The 16614-nt window shown below is 41.3% G+C and overlaps 1 protein-coding gene across 1 annotated transcript in view; it reads right to left on the bottom strand.

Moving 5' to 3' along the window:
• The window catches only part of EHD4 (EH domain containing 4), a 76885-nt gene extending 65689 nt beyond the window's left edge, over positions 1-11196 (bottom strand). The window contains exon 1 of the mRNA XM_041743165.1: positions 10833-11196. Within this exon, the coding sequence (XP_041599099.1) occupies positions 10833-11068 (236 nt within the window). The 5' untranslated portion in view covers positions 11069-11196. The remainder of the gene's footprint in view (positions 1-10832) is intronic.
• Between the last annotated feature and the right edge of the window lie 5418 nt (positions 11197-16614).

The following is a 16614-nucleotide window of genomic DNA, read 5'->3' as shown; positions in this document are numbered from 1 at the left end:
CAACTTTTGAGTTCAGTGGAGAAGCAGTTATATTTCCTTATTTTAAAATCCAGGGCTAAGAGTTTAAATACACTTCATTTTAAAGTGTTGGAAAGCTTTACAGAATGTACTTTTTACTTCTAGTACTTGATCCACTATTTCACTAGTAGAGTGAATGAAAAGAAAGGGTTAGTCCTTCAACTGATTTGTGTTGAATCTAGAAATGATGTTTTAAAGCACTGTCCTTTGTATATCCTTGTGTTTAATACCAAGAAATGCAAGTGGGAGAAGAATCGAACATTTGTTATCATTAAAGTCTTAGAAAATGGTCAAGAATATATAATTATTTCTTAGCAAGTAAGCACCACCACCACCACTACCCCTTCTGGACACCACCGAACAATAGATTATTATGAAACCAAACTGTACAGTTTATAAGGCATTTTTAGAAAAGATTTTATTTATTTATTCATGACAGACAGAGAGAGAGAGAGGCAGAGACACAGGCAGAGGGAGAAGCAGGCTCCACAGGAAGAGCCCGATGTGGGACTCAATCCTGTGACTCTGGGATCACACCATGAGCCGAAGGCGGATGCTCAACTGCTGAGCCACCCAGGTGTCCCTATAAGGCACTTCATACACGTTTTATCACTTTGCCCTCACTGTTGTTGGAGCAGACATTTTATCCCTGCTTAGGACAAGGTAAGCAGCTAGCACTAAACCACATTAGCACAGGAAAATGACTACTTTTAACATTTTGATCTATTTCCATCTGTCGTTGTTCTGTGAAGATAATTTTTTTCTTTATAAAATTGGGATCAGAATGTTTAAATAATTTTGCATCTAGATTTTCCACCATTAGTTTTTCCTCAGGCCATCAGAAATTCTTTGAAAACAATTTTTAGTGGCTGCAGACTATTCTAAGATGAATATCTAATAACTTAGTTTGCCACTTCCTTACTCTTGGACATTTAAATAGCTTCCCATTTCTTGCTCTTATAAATAATGTTGAGATAAATATCACAAATATCTCACTTTCTTTAAAATTTTAATCTTTGAGTTGCTGAAAAACTAAGGCCAAGCTTCACTTGCATTTTAAACTCAATGTCTTCCTTAAGTGTGAAACCTAACTTTTATTTTCATGTTTATTTTTCCCTTAGTTAAATCACAGACATGTTATGGTCATGGCTGCTTGTTCAAGTGACATCGTCTTTGAAACTGTTGTGCCTACTATGGAATCTACATTAGCCTGTGGGATCAAGAAACTGGAATTTGCTGGATAAAGCCTTTTCACAGCTCTATTTTTCCAGCTATGAATGGCATTTAAGTCATGCAGGGCTGAGATGTGCTTAAGGCACAGTGGTGTCTAACCTGTGCCAGTACCAAGAGCTGCTCCACTCTGCCTTCCATGCTATTCTGGAAGGAGGCCGGAAGAAAGAGAAAGGAAAGGAAGGAGATGAAAGGGGGAGGAAGTTCACTGGAATCCATGGCAATATGCTTCCCAATTTTTTATAGCCCCATTAATTTCTCTAATCATTCATTTGCTCATGCAATGAAGATCTAATTAAGTGAGGACTTGTAATTTATGAACCAGACAACAGAATTTCGGTTGATCTGGGAACACTGGCAAGCGTCATGATAAGGCTAGAGAACACATTTCCCCAAGTGCCTTAACTATAGGACCCTTTTTAAACATCTATTAACAATCTCCCAGAATTACCTTCCACAGAACACAGGTTAAAGGAAAAAGTAAAAAGGCATTTAATGAAGCTTGACATCTGTTCTAGTTTTTTCCAATGACATTCTTCTAAACTAGTAATAAAAAAATAATTTCTTAATGTGATTAATTTATAAAATATTAAACTAGTAGGTAACATATCTTAAGGTGAAATAACAAAAGCACTGTTGTCACAATTAAAAGCTTGATGTAGATGATCACTTCCCAGTACAATCAAATATGAAGCAGAAGAGGAAACAAAGTGATCACAAATGTCATTGATATAGCTGTCTATCTAGAAAATCCAAAAGAATACTGAAAAGCTCTCAGAGTAACTTGAATCAAATGAGCAGATACAAAATGGAAATGCCTAAAAATCATTAGCTATCTCACATTCTCACAATATCCATCTAGAAAATAAAAAGGAAAAAAAATCTGATTCACAAGAGTGAAGGATTATAAAATATCTAGGAAAAACATTAATATGAGTATATAGAGCCTATGTAAGTAAATCAAACACCTTTCTCAGGTCCACAAGAGGTCTGAGTTAAAGCCATGCTGTGTTCCTGCTTGGAAAGTACAAATACCAAAATACAGTGCAATTCCAATATAAACAGATCCGAATGGTATTTTCTGAGAAAAATCTAATGAAGTAATTTTGAAGTTCCTCTGAAAGAATAACAGGAAATGATGATTGACAGTATTTGCAAAATAAAGAGAAGTGAGATCAGAAGGGTCTGTGTTACCATTGAATTAAAGAATGTTTTAAAGTGACAGTCCTTAAGAGAGTATGATGTGGGCATAAGAATCTACCAACAGAGCAATATGACAGGAGAGAAAGGTTCCAAAAGATTCTAATATTTAATAAGTTAGCATATGAAGAAGCCTCATGTGGTAGTGGAAAAAGTAGGATTATTCAATAGTGCTCAAAAATAAAAAACAAAAAATGAATACTTTCAAAAGAGATTTTAAGTAGATTAAAGAGTTAACTATTTTATTTTATTTTTTAAATATTTGTTTATTTATTTGGCGGGGGGGGGGGGATGCAAAGGTGGAGAGCATAGGGAGAGAGAGAATTCCAAGTAGACTCCACACTGAGTGCACAGCCTGATTAGGGGCTCGATCTCATGACCCTGTGTTCATGACCTGAGCTGAAAATAAGAGTTGGATGCTCAACCTACTGCTCCATCCAGGTGCCCTCAAAAGTTAACTATTTTAAAGATTTTTTTAAATTTAAGGATTCCGTAATATTTAAGGATTTTCTAGAGGCATAAAAGACATCATCCAAGAGGAAAGAAATATTAAGAATTGCTCACAAATATTAAATATATCTCCATGACAAAAAATTATCATAAAAATTAAAAAGGCAAACCTCAAACTGGAAAAATAATAATTATGACAAAAGACTGACAAACATTATTGAGCAAAATATTTAAACACCTACAACATAAAGACTAATATTCCAAATGAAAATTGGGACAAAGTTCACAGATAACTCACAAAGAAACAGATGACAGCTACATATTTTGTAAGTTCAACTTCACAGTAAAAGGGAAAAGAAAAGCAAATTAAAAGAAATTTTTTTCCTGCACACTTATGTTTTTAAATAATAATACATAGTTTTACTGACAGTTTGTGAAATCATGATCCTCATATTAGACCCTGTGGTAGGAATCTAATTTGGAATGACTTTTCTGAAAAGGAATATATGTATATATACATATTCAGGATAAAACATATGTTTTATTTTATATAAAATATATATACATATGTATGTATATATGTAATCAGCAATATACATAAACTTGAAAAATATTTATACCTTTTGATGCAGTAATTCATACTATTCTAAGGAAAAAAAGGAGACAAAGGTTTGCAGCCAAGAATGTCCACTGCAATATTATAGATAACAGCATAAAATTAGAAACAATGTTCCAAGCTGCAGGATAGACTAGGATACAGTCATGAAAGCTATTTCTGAAGATTACTTCATGACACAAGTTCATCATATCATATTAAATGAAAAAGGCTGTTTATTAAATTGCATTTTTTGCATAATTCCCAGTTTTGTAAGCATGACTTCTATGTCTTCATCTAGGTCATTCACTAAGAATGTGAACAGATGGAGCTTGGACCACATGTGATGGAAGGGCCACCAAAGCGAGCCTTTCTCTTCTGGGTTGAGGCCGACCCGCTTCATGCTTAAAAGATTCAACTATCATGAACCTTCCTCTATCAATCGTTCCCAAATACTTCCTGGGGGAGGCTACCTAAGAATGACTCTGGGAGGTGGTTTATAAAAACCAAACCAAAACCAGATTTCTGAACTTCTCCCACAGAGATTCCAGTTCAGGAGGTCTGGGATTGAGGCCTTGAAATCTGTTTTCAGGCTCCCAGTGATTCTGACCCACAGCCAGATCCAGGAACCATGGCTTTCTAGTTCATAATTTTCCAAGGTTTTGAAAAGTATACTGAAAGTCTTTTAGAAGTAAACTTCTAGATGTGAGTTAAAGAAGAGAATTTTATAATTAAAAAAAAAAAAAAAAACAACCCAAACCTATCTCCCCTTATACTTCTACTAATCCTGTGACATTACTCCCATCCATCAGGCAGATGATGTAGTAAGTGGACAAGAGGCCACCTTGCAGGGTCTCTCTGCGTGACTGTTGCCACCCGCACTGTACCACCTGGCCCTGGAGCCCCCAAACCCCTGCTCCGAGGCCTGCCGCTTAGGTTAAAAAGCTGCTCACTGTCTACGGGCCCCTTCCATCAACATTTCCCCATTTCCCCAGAACGCCTGTCACCAGGACACAGTACCTCCCTTCAGTAACCAGCTGCTAAGAGTTTTCTATATTTGACGCTTCACCTCCCACTCATTCCTCAACCCAAAGCCACCTGGCTTCCATCACCACCACTTACTGGCATGGCTCTTGCTGAGGTCATCCTGGCTCTTGATGGCTAATCCACTGGATCCATTTCAACCTTTTCCCCAGAAGTATCTGGCCCTGTTGACCATGCCCCCTCTTTCCCTGACTTTTGTGGGGGCTACCTGATGCCTCACCTATTTAGCAAATATTTTCCCTTTTTTGATAGCAGCACCCTGAGGAGCTACCACATGGCTTGGGGGCTGTCCACCCACTGCAAGCATGGGTATTCTATTCCCCTGGCTAAGGAATTGGTTCAGGATGGGTAAACGGCCAAGGTCTAACTATTGAGACTCAAACCTAAGACTTTTGCGGAAATGGTTGGGAAGAGGTTCTCTTTTTTCCCCACTGGGGTTGCTTAGCTGGCAGAAGGTGAGTCTGGAGTCAGAGATGGCCACCTACCCACCCATGAGATGCAACTGCCTGAGAAGGAAGCCAACATGAGGAAGGCAGCAGAGCTGAGAGACAGAGACCAGATGGCACCACTGGGGGTCCTAGGCCAGGCCTCAAGCCAGCACACCCTGGTCTGATCAGGGTCTGATCATGAGAAAATGTACCTTTCTCCTTAAGCCTTCTTCAGTTGAGTTTCTGTTACAACCAAAAGAGTTCTATGATGGCTCTAAATCACCATCCTCCTGTGACATTACTGCACCTCTCTGGTGACTTGTCCCTGGGTCTCCACAAGCTTGTCTTCCTCTCACTCCAGACCTGTATATCCAACCCCTTTTGGACTTTACACCTGAGTGCCTACTCAAACATGGGCTTAAATTTAAACTTATAACTATGCCCCCACTCTTCCTCTCTGTGTGTCCCTCATCTCAGTGGATAGCTCCACCACCCACCCAGTTATCCAAGAAACCTGGGCTTCATCATGACACTTCTTGCCCTCATTTCCTGGTCTCATTTGGGCAGCTAATTCTGGCTCATTCCTCAGAGATCAGCTTTTAGGTTGTGTCATCAGGGAGGACTCTTCCACCCAACAGACTGAAGGAATGGTCCCTCCTATGCCCCCATCCCACCCTGTGCTTCTAGGGTCACAGCTCCTGTCACCCAGAGCCCTACTGGCTTGTGGATTCTTATCCATATTCCTCATGAAACTCTAAGTTCTGGGATAGCCAGACCCTTCCCAGAAATCAATTATTATTTGAATAAACGGATGCTGGGGTATACTAGTATGATCTTATATTGCATATTACAGATAGTCCATTCTTCTGTAAAAATTAAGTATTTCAACATTTCAGAAAGATCTACAAAGGGCATGGTATTTGGCAGAGAAGACTATCATTTTCAGGGGCTCCAAGGCCAGGCTGACAGTGAGAACCACCCAACTGGGCCCACAGTGTTTTCTTAATGAGATTTTTCTTTAATGGGCAAACCAGGCTGCTTCCTGGTGAGTACCCTCGCTTCTCGAGTACTCTCGCTTCTCATTTTAATAACAGAGTCTATGGCTTACCAAAGGAATGAAGTGGAGCTTTGTTCTTTAATAGAATCTATTTCCCCCTTTTTTTCTGAAAACTGGGACATTGGCCTGCTTCAAATTTTCTGATATTCCTCATATTCTCATCACTTCTTAAAAATCACCAGACAGCTCTTTGAGCACAAGTATAAGTTCTTGCTATCTGGCCCTGCCATCTACTCCCACCCTACACCCAGGTATTTACTGGGCCATGCCTGCGCAGCCCCCGGGGGGTTTCTCATACACTGGGCTGGGATCCACCCTCCCACCTGGCTGGGGTCCCTTTCACATCTCTGGATTGTTTGCTTTTGAGAGAAAAGGACAAAAGACGATGATACTAGCTGAGTAGTTCTGCTTCCTGGAAAGGCTACAGCAAGAGTCTGGAGCAGTGGGCCTATCACTTCCTGATTCTTTTTCTTGTTCTGCTCAAACCGGAAAAGGCCTTATTCTTGGCTGAGGCAATTTCACCTTCCCAACCTGCTTACAAGCTTCTTAATATCCCATACTGTCCATAAGCCTTGTTTCCACACTTGCATATGGAGCTCGTGTCCTCTTTCCCCCCATTTACACTATATTTAAATGATACTTAAAGTTTTATTATTTTTTATGATTTTATTTATTTATTCATGAGAGACACAGAGAGAGGTAGAGACATAGGCAGAGGGAGAAGCAGGTGCTCGAAGCGGGACTCAATCCCAGAACCCCAGGATCATGAGCCAAAGTCAGACACTCAACCACTGAGCCACCCAGACATCCCGATATTTAAAGTTTTAAAACACAATTACTTTATCAAGTATTTTATAGGAAAATATTATAATTTGATTTTACTAGCTTAATTTGAGTGTCAGGAAGAATGAACATATTTATACATTGATGAGAATATACGGGGGGGAAAATATAGGGATTGTGTGATAGCTATTTGTACTTCCCTTTCCTTTCTTCCTTCTTTTCTTTCTTTAAGATTTATTAATTTATTTTAGAGAGAAAGAAGGGAGAAAAAGGGAGGGAGAGAAATCCAACAGTGGGGAGGGACAGAGGGAGACGGAGAGTGAGTCTTAAGCAGACTCTACTCAGAGCAGAGCCTGCCACAGGGCTCGATCTCATGGCCTGAGATCACCACCTGAGCTGAAACCAACAGTCAGACACTTAACAGGTGCCCCTGTACTCCCTTTCTCCCTCAGCTATACTCCTTAGTTCCTTTTGTCCATGTGTTCTTTTGGCTTATTTCTGTGATTTTTGGTTTACCTTTTTTTTTCTGGCAATCCTTTTTATTTTATATTATTGGATACAGATGCAGAAATTATCTGACTGGCACTAACTGCAGAATTATGGAAATTAAAGAAATCACAGGATGCTGAACTGTTGGAAGGCTGAATTGTTTTATATTTTGAATTGAGACAAAATTCATAAAACCTACCCTTTTAAAGGGTACACTTTTGTGGTTTTTAGTACTTTCACAAAGTCGTGCAACTAATACCTATAGTAATTTCAGAACATTTTCATTATCCCCCAAAGAAACTCTGTACCCATTAGTAGTCCCTCTCTATTCCTTTTGCAATGTGGATATCTAGTTGTCCATCACCATTTGTGGAAAAGAATGTTCTTTCTTCCATTGAATTGTGTTGGAACTCTTGGAAAAACAAGTTTACCAGACATATGGGTTTATTTCTGTACTCTTAATTCTATTCTGTCTTTATGTCTGTTCTTATGCTACTATCACGCTGTCTGGTTTATTGTAGCTTTGTACCAAGCTTTGAAATGAGAAAGTAGAAGAACTCCAGTTTTGTTCTCTTTCAAGACAGTCTTGGCTATTCTAGATCCCTCACGTTTCCAAGGGACTATTAGAATCAGCTTGCCAGGCAGACTGGGTGGCTCAGCGGTTTAGTGCTGCCTTCAGCCCAGGGCCTGATCCTGGGGATCCAGGATGGAGTCCCACGTCGGGCTCCCTGCATGAAGCCTGCTTCTCCCTCTGCCTGTGTCTCTGCCTCTCTCTCTCTCTTTCTGTGCCTCTCATAAATAAATAAATAAATAAATAAATAAATAAATAAAATAAATAAAATAAAATAAAATAAAATAAAATAAAATAAAATAAAAATTTTAAAAAGTATGCAGTGCATACAAAAGGCCTTGCAGACTGGCTTTAGAATGAGAGAAGTTTCCTTCCTATCAGTGCAGACTGTGTTACCAGTGACCTCTTGGTATAAACAAGAAGCCAGGTAGATGGGAATCTCTGACTATGTAAGTCACCCCGAAGCCAAGTATGAACTTCTAGTGCTCAGTGCCTAGAAACAAACAACCAAGGCACCAACCAGCTTCAGAGAAATGTGGGCAGAATCCAGAATGGCCAGCAACCTGGGCTAACTCCACTGCTTTCCAGTTTCAGGGCAGGCTCTAGAGGGTAGCTGCCTTTTTGTTTGGGGCTTTCCTCTTAGGAATTAAGTCTGTTCCTCCCAGCTCCACTCTGAAACCAAACTCCGGTCTCTGGCGGCTCACCAAGCTTCCTGTCCACCTTGATTTCCTTCTAACCTAACAGGTCCACTTTGTGCCCACTGCCTAAGGACAAAATCACTTAGGCCAGGGAAGGTCTCAAGGGCAAGTGACTTCTTGGTAAGGAGACTCCTCCCTCACCCTGAGGTTGCCCATGGCTCCAGTGCCTACTGAGAAATGGTCCATTTGGATGAAGATGCCAGGAGTCAAATCTCAATATCTTTTTTAAAAGCATGCCTAGCCATTCCACAAAGCTGCCCACAAATGATGAAAAAGGGAGAAGAGTGAGGCTATGTGAGCAGAGACGGCCACATCACATCCAGGTGGGTACAAGCAGCAACAACACTCCTTAATCACACATAGCACAGTGAAGCCCTGTGGCAAAGACAGACAGGAGGAACAGCCCAAGGGACTATGAGCATGCCACTGCTAATGTCTGCAGTGATTATAATTATGACAATGCCCGGGTGGCTCAGTCAGTTGAGTGACTGCCTTGGGCTTGGATCATGATAGAGCCCAATGTTGGGCTCCCTGGTCAGTGAGGAGCCTGCATCTCCCTCTCCCTCTGCCATCCCCCCTCCCCAGTTTGTGCATTTTCAAATAAATAAACAAAATTAAAAATAAACAAATAAATATGACAATGCTAGCTTCTTATCCTTTATCTGTGTATTTCAAAAGGCCCACCTCCCACTCTTAAAAAACTTGGTCACAATACTTCATTATCCCATCTACTTAAAAACTGGTTATTACTGAGACCTTAAAGGTACTGTCATCTTTCAAGGTACCAGTTACTGTAACATTTCTATGATTTGAGTGTCTGGGGTAATATATTTAATACTTTTTTCACCTAATTAATAAGCACTAAATCAGTCAATTTAAAAATTATTTCTCTCAGTCTTCCTTCACATTCACTTCACTATCTGGAACTATATTTCAATCTAGTGTGTTTGCTTTGCTGAATTCATTCATAGTGTATCTGCACGTCTGGATTGAACACATTTCCTGTAGTGACAACTACTCTATTTGTAGGAACTATTTAGGTCACTAGGATGGAGAAAAGGAGGACGCTGCTTAATAGAAATGGCATATATCCAAATATAGATGCAGTTTTCTGAACACCTGTTGAACATCAATGATGAAGAGATCGTTACAATTTTCCAAGCCCTAGACCAAAACCTTTAATGATTAGTCACTTTAACTGACACAGGGTTTAAACCCAGGAAAATAAGTTTCCTAACGAAAGAAAGTGAGTCTTCAAAGTGCCTTACTTCTGCTTAAGAAAAGGAACAGGGTTTCTTCAAAAAGCATTTTGCTTCAATGTAAATTATTTCCCAACAAAAATCACTTCAGAGGAAACTATATGATTTGAACCCTAGTAAATGCACAGTAATTGTTTGCTTTTGGAGACAGAGGAAGCCTGACAAATATTTTCAGTTGTCAAGGGAGGAGGGAATGACCCACCTAAGAAATGGAAACTAACGGACAGTAATATGACACTCCCCCTTAGTTCCACAGGGCGCCGGCTGGGGCTGCAACACAGTTAAACTTCCTATGGCCATATAAAGGCGGGGCTGTGCAAGAGCTGAAAAAAAGCGGCCTCTCTCCCGGCTCCCCCCAGCACTGTGCTGGGGGTGGCGTACGAGGACCTACCTCAAGGGAAGGGAGCACTGGAAACACCCTCTACTGTTGACACTCATTCATTCATTCATTCATTCATTCATTCACTAATAAATAGTTATGCGCTCGGGGCTTAATTCTCCAACTATGACTCAATAGCCCATTCGGATCCCACACACCTCCGTCCCCATTTCTAGCCCTGGGCCTCACTCGCTCGTCAAGAAGATGCTTATTATAGCCTCCCTCTTCCTCCCTCCCTTCCCCGGGTCCCCAGGCCAGGGTGACAGGACAAACCCAGTCGGAAGAGTCCTTCGCCGAGAGCAAAGAAGGAGGGCTCCGAGTACGCGGAGACAGGGATCCGGGGACCTGCCTGCCTGCGTCGGGAGGGCCAGCCCCTGCTAGGCGAGGCCGCGGGCTCCCGGCGCTGGGACCCGACGACCTGAGGTCACGCCGGTGCTGGAGGGGGAAACCGCCGCGAGGGGATTCCGCACGGGGGCGGGGGCGGGGGTGGGGAGCGGGGCCGCAGGATGTCGGAGGGCGGCGGGAGGCTGGTGAGAGCCCACGCACGCTTGGGGAGGGCCGCCTGCACCCAGGTGGTGCGAGCAGGGTCCCGGCGGGGGCGGGGGCGGGGGCGGGGGCGGGGCCGGCTTACCTGATGAAGGTGGTCTTGCCCGTGCTGTACTGGCCCACCAGCAGGATCATGGGCTTGTTCTCGAAGTCGGCGTCCTCCAGCGCCGGCGAGTGGAACTCGTGGAAGCGGTACGCCTCCTCCAGCGGCAGCACCTTGCGCAGGTAGAGCGAGCGCAGGCCGCCGGTCACCGTCTGCACCGCGTCCGCGCCGCCCGCGCGCTCGCGCCCGCCCGCCTGCCGCCCCATCCAGCTGAACATCCTGCAGCCCGGCCGCGCTCGGCGCCCGCGCTCTCCGAGTCGGCCCCCGCGGCCAGACCCCGCGGCCAGACCCCGCTCCGGGTTCGGCCCGCCCCGGCTCGCACCGAGCAGCCCCGGCCGCACTCGCCGCCGCCCGAGCTGGCCCCGCCTCGTGCCGTCGCAGCCAATCGCTGGGCGGTACGTCACGGCAGCTCGTTCACTATTCAGAAGGCTCTCGCCCAAGTCCGTCCTCATTGGGCCGCGGCCAGCGCGGGTGGGGCGTCAGCCAATGGAGAGGCGGTTCTTAATGAATTATTGATGACGGAGCCTCTCGGCGGGGCTGGGCGGGGGAAAGGGTGTCTCCCGAGCGTGGCTCCGCCGGGTCACCCGAGGGGCCCCCTTAGGTCGCCGGGGCTCCACCCCTGTCCAGGTGGCGTCCACTTCCGGGCAAATCTGAGCTGGCAAAATGAGCCTCCGGAGGCTCCTGCTTAGTCTCCCAGGAAGTCTACTCCTCCCAGCCTTATGGGGCTGGGGACCAAAGTGCAGAAAGTTGACAGGCAGGTTCTTTCTACCTGCTGGCAGGTTGCTATTTACCTTCCTTTTATTAGTGAAGAGACCTTGACTCACCGACTGACAAGATTTGAATAAGGGGAAGGAGACTCCAATTTACTGGGGGAGGTACTTCTGCTTCGCGCTGCCTCCGCTAAATTCTGGATCGATGGAAGGAAGGCCTTTTGCCCGTATTTTTCTTTATTTGATTTAATGCAAAATTGAAGATTTAATCTCACCTTCACTATTACAACTTAATTACCACATATTGACACGCAAAGGAGTTATCATTACCTCCTAGCTCTCTCTTTTTCAGGTTAAAAGGACAGGTCTAAATAATCAATAATCGGGAGAAAATAATCAGCCACCACTTTCGGTATTCTAGTTAATAGTTTGAGAACACGTCTCAGTTGTTTTAGACCGTTTCTCAGGTGTGATCCATGAAGTCACCTGGGTAAGAATAACCTGGGATGCTTGTTAAAATGCAGATTTCGGGACGCCTGCGTGGCTCAGAGGATGAGCCTCTGCCTTTGGCTCAGGGCCTGATCCCAGGGTCAGGGGATGGAGTCCCCCACATTAGGCTCCTCACAGGAAGCCTGCTTCTCCCTCTGCTGGGTCTCTGCCTCTCTGTGTGTCTCTCATGAATAAATAAATGAATAAAATCTTAAAAAAAAAATAAAATGCAGATTTCTGGTTGTCACCCCAAGCCCACTGAGTTAAAATATTAAGTAGCAATGGAGCTCAACAAGTATTCCCCAGTGATTCTGATGTACCCTAAATTTGGGGAACTATGATGCACAACAACTTCTCTAACTTGATAGCCATGCAGATTTTGATTCAGGGGTGTGGGTTGGAACCCCAGACTACATTTCTAACAAGTTCTCAGGTGTTTCCAATGCTGTTTGACTATGGACTATACTTTCAGTGTCAGGGCTGTGGTGAAGATGGAATAGGACTTGGCAGAGAAGATATGGGTTTGAATCCTGACTGCATAAATTAATGGCTATGTGGCCTTAAATGCAATGAGTGTCCCCTTTGCCTCAGTTTCCTTGTTTTTTTTTTCTTTAATTTTTATTTACTTATGATAGTCACACACACACACACAGAGAGAGAGAGAGAGAGAGAGAGAGAGAGAGAGAGAGGCAGAGGGAGAAGCAGGCCCCATGCACCGGGAGCCTGACGTGGGATTCGATCCCGGGTCTCCAGGATCGCGCCCTGGGCTAAAGGCAGGCGCTAAACCGCTGCGCCACCCAGGGATCTCAGCTTCCTTGTTTGTAAAAATGGGAACTCCTTGGAAGTTGTTGTGTGGATCAAATATTTAGAGGAAGCTGTATGTAACTAGGGAAGTGAAAAGAACCCAAAGGAACATGAACTTAGATATCTGCCTCCTCACAATAAAACAAAGATTAAAATATAAAAATAAACATACCCCCCCAAAAAATAAAAAAATAAAAATAAAAATAAACAGAGCTACTAGAAGAAGGTACAGGTGAAGATTTACAAAATTTTGAAAGGGAAAAGCTTTTCTGATCAAAACCAAAGACAGAAATTATGAAGGAAAAGGTTGACAGGTTTTTCAACAAAAGAGTAAAAGCTTTAGTGTATTTAAAAAAAATACAAATCCATGTAAACATGCTCTTTACCATATGATCCAGAAATGGTACCCCTTGATATTTATTTAAATAAGCTGAAAACTTCTGTCTGCATAAAAATTGCACATGGGGATTTATAGCAGTTTTATTCATAATTGCCAAGACTTGGAAGCAATCCTGCGTCCTTCACTAGATACATTCTGCTGTGATACAACCAGATGATAGAATATTATTCAGTGCTAAAAAGAAAGGAACTATCAAGCCATCGAAAGACACAGAGAAACCTTAAATTCATATTACTAAGTGAGAGAAGACAATCTGAAAAGGCTGCATACTGTATGATTGTAACTATATGACATTCTGGAAAAGGTAAAGCTAGAGGGAAAGTAAAAAGATCAGTGATTGCCATGGGTTATGAAAGAGGGAAGGATGAATAGGAGGAGCAAAAAGATTTATAGGGTAATGAAATAATTCTTTATGATAATGTAAAGGTGGACACATGTCATTATACATTTGTCCAAACTCGTTGAACATATAATATCAAGAGTGAACCACAATGTAAACTGTAGCATTTGGGCGATAACGTGTCAATGTAGACTAGGTTCATTGATCTTAATGAATCAATTACACTCTGGTGCAGAATATTGCTGGTACGGGATATTGATAGTGGGAGGCTATGTATTGGGAAGGTAGAGGGTACATGGAAACTCTATACTTTATGCTTCATTTTGTTGTGAATCTAAGACTGCTCTAAAACATTCTATTAAAAATAGTATATATAAAAAATAAATCTGTAAATGAAGGTAAAAGGCAAAAGACAAATTGAGGAAAATATTGACAGACATATACAATAGATATATTTAATTAAGGATATTAGACCTTTAAAAAGCCACTAAAATTATTAAGAAAGAAATGATGCTTCATTAGAAAATAAGCAAAGGACATAAACAACTAACAAGACAAATACAGTTGGCCAATAAGCATTAAATGATGTCAACCTCCATTAATAATCAAAAAACATAAATTTAAAATGAATAGGTAACATTAAGAATGGCAGACTTTTATCTTTCTAAAATAATGCTAATGTTGGCAAGAATGTAGAAAAAGTTACCATCTCACACAATACTAGATATGGTGTAAATTGCCACCTTAATGGAGTCCATAATTATCAAAAATCTCGAAATGCACATTCAAGATTTCTGCAACATCACATTTAATGGTGAAATTACTGAATGCTAAGATCAGGAACAAGGTAAAGATATCTATTCATCACTTGTGTTTAATGTCATACTAGAAGTTCTAACCAGTACAATAAGGCAAGAAAAAGAAAAAGTATCCAGATTCGATAGGAATAAGTAAAACTGCCTTTATTTGGAGAAGATATGACCATCTATGTAGAAAATTCTATGGAGCCCACAAAAAAAAGCTACTATGACTAATAAGTGAGTTTAGCAAGGGTGTTGGATACAATACACATATAGAAAAACCAGCTACATCTTTATATTCTAGAAATGAACAATTGGACAGTGAAATAAAAATCAATGTCATTTGCAGTAGCATAAAAAATATGAAATACTTAAGGATAAATCAGATAAAACATGGAAAAAAAAGTGTACAAGGTCTAAAGGTGTCTGGGTGGCTCAGTCAGTTAAGCGTCCGACTCTAGATTTCTGCTCAGGTCATGATCTTAGGGTTATGAGATTGAGCCCCCTGCTTAAGATTCTCTCTCTCCTTCTGCCTGTCCCCCTGTTCATGTGTGTGCTCTCTCTCATAAAAGGAATATGTAGGGACGCCTGGGTGGCTCAGCAGTTGAGCATCTGCCTTTGGCTCAGGGTGTGATCCCGGAGTGCTGGGATCTAGTCCTGCATTGGGCTCCCTGCATGGAGCCTGCTTCTCCCTCTCCCTGTGTCTCTGCCTCTTTCTCTGTGTCTCTCATGAATAACTAAATAAAATCTTATATTAAATTAAATTAAGTTAAATTAAATTAAATTAAAAAGAAAATGTATAAAGTCAATGAGAACCATAAAGCATTTCTGAGAGAAATAAAAAAGGTGTAAATAAATGGAGATATATACCATCTACAATGTTTATGTATCAGAAGACTCAATATTGTTAAATGTATTTTTTCTAAACTGATGTATAGTTTTAGTGCAATTCCAGCAGAATTGACAGGCTGATTCTAAAATTCACATGTAAATGCAAAAAATATAGCCAAAACAACTGAAAAAATTAACAAAGTTGGAGGACTTACACTGCCTAATTTCAAGACTTATAAAGCTATGGAAATCAAGACAGTGAGGTATTGGTATAAAGATAGATTAATTGATATAAAGATAAACTAATATATCAATGAAATAGAGTTCAGAAATAGACCCACATATAGTCAATATAGTTTTTGACGAAGTGTGAAGGCAATTCAATGGATGAAGAAAAATCTTGTCAATAATGCTAGACCAATTGGATATTTATATGCAAAAGTATAAACTGTGATCCATACCTTGTACTGTATGTAAAAATTACTCAAAATGACTATAGACATAAATGTAAAACTTAAAATTATAAAACTTCTAGAAGAAAACACAATGGAAAATCTTTGGACATTATGTAAGGAAAAGTTTCTTAGGTGATACCAAAAGCATGATCCATAAGAGGAAAAAAAATTGGACTTCAGCAAGATTAAGAACTTCTGACCTTGGAAGGATACTGTTAAGAGAATGAAAAGATAAGGCACAGACTAGGAGAATATATTTTCAAATTACCTATCTGATAAAGGACTTGTATCCAGAATATATAAAGACCTCTTAAGATTCAATAATAAGAAAACAACCCAATTGAAAACATGGAAAAAAATATTTGAACAGATACTTCACCAAAGAAGATGTATGGGCAAATAAGCACATAAGGAGATGTTCAACATCAATAGTCATTAGGAAAATGCAAATTAAAACTACAACAAGGTGCTACTACATGCCTATTAGAATGCCTAAAATTAGAAGACTGACCATACCAATCGTTGGTGAGGATGTGGAACAACTGGAACTCTCATACATTGATAGTGGAATGTAAAATTAGACAACTCCTTCAGAAAACAATTGGGCAATTCATTTTTTGGGGGGGGGCAATTCATTTTTTTAAAAGATATTTTATTTATTCATTTGAGATAGAATGAGAGTTAAAGAGAGAGAGAGAGAGAGAGAGAGAACACAAGTGGTGGGGAGAGGCAGAAGGAGAAGCAGGCTCTCCTCTGAGCAGGGAGCCCTGACGCGGGGCTCGATCCTAGCAGTTTAGCAATTTCTTAAAAAGTAAAGCATACACCTGCCATATGACCCAGTAGGGAAAGAGTATAGGGAAGAATTACAGAGGGCATGAGGAAAGTTCTGAGGGTGAAAGATTTGTTCGTTACCTTGACTGTGTTGATGGTTGACA

The sequence above is a fragment of the Vulpes lagopus genome, chromosome 2 (genome assembly GCF_018345385.1).
Source record: "Vulpes lagopus strain Blue_001 chromosome 2, ASM1834538v1, whole genome shotgun sequence".
Taxonomy (NCBI): Eukaryota; Metazoa; Chordata; class Mammalia; order Carnivora; family Canidae; genus Vulpes; species Vulpes lagopus.
Note: the sequence above shows the minus strand (reverse complement) of the source record. Positions and strands in the feature narration are given on the sequence as shown.